Genomic DNA, 5,979 nt, shown 5'->3' with positions numbered 1-5,979 from the left:
TTTTGATAAGGATGATTCATGTTTTTCTCTCTTTCTGTTCCAGCCACACCAGCTGTCCTTGACAGAGCATCCCACAGTCTACAAAGAGTTAACCCAGGCCTAGGGACAAGTAAGAATTTTAGTGCTTTTTCTGCCTTCAGTGATATTGCCCATGCTTTACTGTAAATTAAGCTACTGTCCTCTCTCTGTTTTATTTGGGATGTGGTAACTAGACGAATGACTGGTTGGAATTACACAGGCAAACAGAAAGTTTTTTTTCAGGATTTCTTTTCAACCTCTCTGCAAGGCTGTTTCTTTATTTCTCTAATTCGCGTATCCTTGGAGTTTAAGTAAGGCCAAACTAATGAGAAGGGGGGAAAAAAGATGAAATAATTTATTGTGGATTAAATATAATTAGTTTATTATATTTTGGAACCTGCCTCTTTTTACAAATCATTGTTATTTTGAGATATTTCTTTACCTAGTGATCACATGGACAGTTAAACTTTTCCCTTCAACCAAAAAGCTCCAAAATTCTGTTTGCCGTCATGCGAGCGATCTCTTTTCCTTAAAATGCTTTTGCACGTCCCCTTCTTATCCTCTGACAATCTCCTCTTTCTCTCCAAGACTGAATTCAAACATCAGCTCTGTGGGGAAGCTTCTCCAAACCCTCCAGGCTTGCTCGGCTTCTGTGCTTCCATGCAACTCTGTCCCCTGCTCCATGGCGGCGTTTTCCCTCATGACGCTTCATTGTATATGTTAGTACCGCGTGTCTGTGTGGCTGCATGAGCTAATTAATTATGTTGAGCTTTGCGGCAAAGCCCACCTTTTATGCTTCTTCTAAATCCCTCGCATATCCTAAAAAAAATTCATGATCACATAGTAGGTAATTTTAACTTCTAGGGATGGATTTTTTCATCAGTTGAAGTACATGCCAGAGTCCACATTATACAGTAAAGGAAGAGAAGACAGTGTACCTAATTGAGTTGAAGCCATTGCTGTTTCATTGGTAATTCTGGTGTCGTGAAACCATAATTGGGATTTTATGACTAAACTGCAGGGTAAATTTCTAATATGATATAAACATCATTTCCTTGGATGTGACTCCAAGGGATGCTTAGTACTGTTTTTAACAAATGTCTTCCACTTGTCAGTTGTGCCAGACCACAAACTCTTTAAAACCCTCCTGTTTTAGAGCATCTGACAAGTTAATCTGCCTCCTAATTAATGTGAAGAGTTGAAGGGGGTGGCTATTTGGTTATGTTTGGATTAGTCCAGCTAGTATATTCCAAATTCTTTACTCAGTAGACAATGTGACTTATTGTTACTTTCTGTAAGGAAATGAGAAGGAATCAGTGAAGAATGTTTTATTAATGGGGCACACCCCGTCCATCCCACATTGGAACCTTCCCAACACACAAACATAGTACACCACCCTTCACTTTCCGCCAAAGCAATAGCATGGTTTCCCTAAGCCATTTTCTTTGTCAAGTCATGGGGTCTGGGGAGCCCAAGTATTGAGCCTTCTTGAACTATGGGTATGGCAGATGGGAATGGCAGATGTGTTGAAGAAATTTCCGCCACTCATGTGCATATGTTAGGAAGCAAGAATACTAGCTAGTTGTCCTTCATCCGCGGGAAGTCATACAAATATTCACCTCCCCACACAAGGAAGAATCCTATCCTTATCAGGCTACCTGCACTGTGTCCCAGGACTGACTGCATAAAGTAACCCATGTCAATTGATGAGTCTGTGTCATTGGGCACATCCCATGGTGCTCATGCTTGGACACATGGCTGCCTTCATCATTTGAGCACTTCACTGAGATGTGATAGACCCTAGTGTTCACAACACCTCCCTATGTGTCACTGTGTATACTGTCACTGTATCACAGAGTACAGTCTTAAGAAATACTTTCTAGAGAGAAAGAGCCAGATGGATAGCAGCATACTTCACCTATACAAAAGCATAAATATGAGCAAAATCACATTCAGGATAAGAAGGATATTGAAGGAGTTCACAGTTTAAAGAGATATACGGACGTCTTGGTTATACTTTAAAGAAGTAATGGTACAAACTTACCACAAAGAAAGCTCCTTTTTGTTGCTGGGGAGAGTAAAGAGGATGGTTAGAATCTTTGAGAGAAAAGCAAGACATTTTCGTATTCTTGAAGAAGGCAGACATCTCAGGATACTGTGTTTCCACATTTTTGTGTTTTCCAATAATTTTATCTCTTCATCATAGCTGATTATTGGTAGAGAATTTGATGATTATTTGGGCCAAATACATGACTTATTAAACATATGTAGAAAGAGAAACTTTTAGATGATTGCACATCTCTTAGGGATTTTTCCTCTCATTTTTAAGTCATTACTTTTCACTGAATTTATTGCATATCACTATGAAGTGTAAATTTTGTGATCAATGGCATTTCCACCTCAAAACGGAATGAATATCTAACTAGACAAAAATATTGAAGTTTCTTTGGCTGGCATTTGGAGCATAAATTAGTGCAAGATTTTATGAAAACAGACATTCTGAACATAAACATCAGGTAAAGGTAAAGTTGACTAAGGTAAAGATGAGTGTCGAAAGAATTCCAAAAGGTATCATAACAGGTAGGCATGGCAACTGTAAATTTTTATAAGTTCACAAATAACTTCCTTCACAACTTCCTCACAAAAGTGGGTTACTTTTCAATTTAAAAAAAAAAAAAAACACTTTTATGAGACAAAAATTTAATGTAGTAACCATCACCTTGCTTGTTTCAAGTCCCTGTTGTACATTATTAGCCTCCTAATTTTTCTTCCCTACCTTCTATTTTTCCCTCTTCCAAGCCATGATACTCTCTGCTTCCACATTCTTTCTTCCTGCCTACCTCCGATCCAGTGATTCTTCTGCCTGATCATCTTCAGTAGCTCCCTAACATTTTCTAAATTGTGAATAAACTCATCTCGCCGGCATTTAAGAAAGTCTACAACATGGATACTATATGCTTATCTCCCGTGTGTACTATGTGCACCCATGTTTATGTCCCCTGCGTTCCTGCTTGGTTATGTTCATTTGTAATGACTTCTCTGCCAGAAATTTCCTCTTCTTACCTCTCCATCAGAAAACGTCCTTCCTGGGTTTTGTCTTGAAAGTATATTTCAAATATCACTTTATCCACAAAGAGAATGCATACTTCTCAGTTCCCCCAAGAGAATGCATAGCTCCACCTTGGAATCTCCTTAGCCCTTTCTCCCTCTCAAGGAAAGAAAATCTAGAGCACAATATTTGAAGAACTCAGCCTCTGGAGCAAGACAGCGTTGGTTTATGTCCCAGTTCTACTGTGTACCTCCTGCATGATCTTAACTGAGTTCCATAACTTCTCTGTACCTTGATTCTGTTCCATTTTTCTTTTAATCTCTAAAATAGAGCTGTTAATAGGATCTACCTCATAAAGTTGTCGCGAGAATGACAAGTATTGATATATTTAGAGTAATTAAAACATCTGGCCCCACGATGTTTATTGTATTCTCTAACAGCTCTTCTTTTATTCCTACAAGGATTAGAATTGAATATATTTCTCATACTTGACTCTATTTTGGACCTTAATATTATTATATTGTTTGTTTCAACCTACTGGAGACTTCTCTGTGCTTTCTATTCTTTCTTAATAGACTGTGCTATCTTTAAGGAGAGGGGCTATATCTTCTACATTCTCGTATCCGACAGTAACTGTTAAGTACCTGGCATATGCCAAGTGCTGAGTGCTTAATGAATACTCATTGAATTTTACATGAACACCATTAAAAGTACAAAAAAAAAAATGGAAGTCAGGTTTCCTCCAATATTTTAATCACTCTTTGGCTACCACAGAGTACATCCATGCCCTTCAGCCACCCTTAATGAAAAGAGAGGGATAAAGACAAACAGGAGGAGAAATTTCACTTGTCCATTACTATAAACAGTCTTTCCCAAAAGCCTCCCACAGAACCTTGACTTCAGGTCATGGGACTAGTGTCATGGTCTAGTCTTGGGGTATGTCAAAGGACAGCTCTATGCCATCACTGTGGTCCTGTTGGCACTTTAGCTGCCAAGGGAATAGTAGCCCCACTCTTGCCTGTGACCCATCGCTAACCTCGTAAGAGCCAAATGACCCCCTTAGCTTTAAGCATTCTTTTTCATCAGATATTTTCAACCTTAAGGGCTCATTAGGTGACAATCCAGCTAAAATAAGCGCAATGCAAGAAAAGTGCGTCTGTGCAGGGATGGTATCTTAGAGACAATGAGCAGTATTTATTTGTTACAAAGAACTTGAGCTTTGACATGCATTAGAGAGCGGCGCTGACATTGGGTTCTGACATTAAAGCTGACATTGAATTCTTGACAGTCTACTGTTTATAAACTATTCAGCAAATAATTCAGTAAGTAATCACAGATTATTATGATCCCTTTTAAAGAAACAGTGTTCGTGTTGGCTCTCTCTGGTACCCAAACTTGTGGTAGCCCTTTCTGACTCACACACAGCTCTAATCTCCAGATAATGCCAAGCATCCTACAGATATTGTTTATCCCCCCTCTTTTTTGCTTCTCTAAAGTAGGAGGAAGGCAGATAGACTTATGCACTTTCTGCAAGAAGAAACGGAGGTTCAGAGAAAACAGCTTTTCTGAGTCAACAGACTGAAAAGAGAGTAGATACCTACCTGTCAGTACAATGCTTACAAAGTAAAGTGTAGATAATGCATACTATTGATAATTCAAACAACCCTGTTCAATTATCTCAAAATATAGATCTGACAGTAACTTTTTTCCGGCCTGAAATATCCAGAAAATGCCTGCCAAGTTTTTCAGTATTAGTGCTTTAGTATATACTACCCTGCTTTCACAAATAATTGTTAGGAGATAAGGATTCTTTGCAAGATAAATATTAGGTCAGTAGATACTTACCACTTAGCTTACCAGAGGCTTGTTCTCTGTGCTTATGCTTAGGCCAGTGCTAGTGAAACCTCTGAAATAAGGAAAGAGCACACAGCTCAAGGTCAACCTCCTCAAGTACCTGCCGTTCCTTTCTGGTTATAAACATGTAGTAAGGTCTTCTATTTCTTCTGGAAACCATACAATAAGAAAATAGTTAGAAATCTGTGGGCATAGGGACTCTTAAAGCCTTGATCTTGGAAGTGAGTAATTTTTTTTTTTTTTTAAATCTAAGAAGGATGATTAAGCATCTCCCTAAAAATTCCAATGGGCCTGTGTATACTCGATACTCCAATTCCTGGTGTGGTTTCTCTTCCAAAGCATGACACACGGTTTTCAATGATGAAATCCAAGACAAACATTCTTTCACCCTGGGTGACCCTAGTGGGTGGTGAACACTTTTTTTGTGACTCTAGAAAGTTAAAGCATCCCAAAGTTGGTTGTGACCTTTGAGTTCTTCTAGCTTGCAGACTTCTGATTTGCTGCTGAGTTCTACAGCTTCAGAACCAACAGTGTAGTCACTACTCTCAAGAGAGCTCTGGCTTCTGCACACAGAAGCCCTTCTAAGGAGAGGACCCCTGAGTCTGTTACACCAGACAAGCCTTTTGTCCACACCAGCTCCTAGTCGTGATGAACAGTTTTTTCAGATAATGTGCACTTGTGCATTGAGGGAAAAATAAAACTTGAATTTGTTATGTAGGTGTGCCCTGATTTTAATACAAATTAATCTATATACTAAGAAAGCAAACTATACATCACATTTATAAAAAGATTTATGGACATCAAACATAGATATAATTAAGTAGTAGTTCATTTAGTAGTATGCCTAATGGCAAATATAGGCAAAATGAAATAATATGTATTTCAAGCAAAAAACAACTTAAGGTGATTAATTACTAAAGAAAAAACATATCACTTAGAAAAGAGGTTATAAAACTTTAAAGGGCTTTTAAAAAATATATGATCTATAGGAAATTGATTTGCATGTAATTCACACTATATGATACAAAATAAGCTAATTCTTTTTTTAAGGTCAGTAA

The 5,979-nt window shown here is 38.1% G+C and overlaps 1 protein-coding gene across 1 annotated transcript in view; it reads left to right on the top strand.

Annotated features, from left to right (window-relative positions):
* GHR (growth hormone receptor) overlaps positions 1–5,979 on the top strand; it is a 228,708-nt gene that overhangs the window by 167,163 nt on the left and 55,566 nt on the right. The window contains exon 4 of the mRNA XM_011370701.2: positions 44–109. Within this exon, the coding sequence (XP_011369003.2) occupies positions 44–109 (66 nt within the window). The remainder of the gene's footprint in view (positions 1–43; positions 110–5,979) is intronic.

The sequence above is a fragment of the Pteropus vampyrus genome, unplaced genomic scaffold (genome assembly GCF_000151845.1).
Source record: "Pteropus vampyrus isolate Shadow unplaced genomic scaffold, Pvam_2.0 Scaffold172, whole genome shotgun sequence".
Lineage (NCBI taxonomy): Eukaryota > Metazoa > Chordata > Mammalia > Chiroptera > Pteropodidae > Pteropus > Pteropus vampyrus.
The sequence above is the reverse complement of the archived record's forward strand: the minus strand, read 5'-3'. Positions and strand labels throughout refer to the sequence as shown.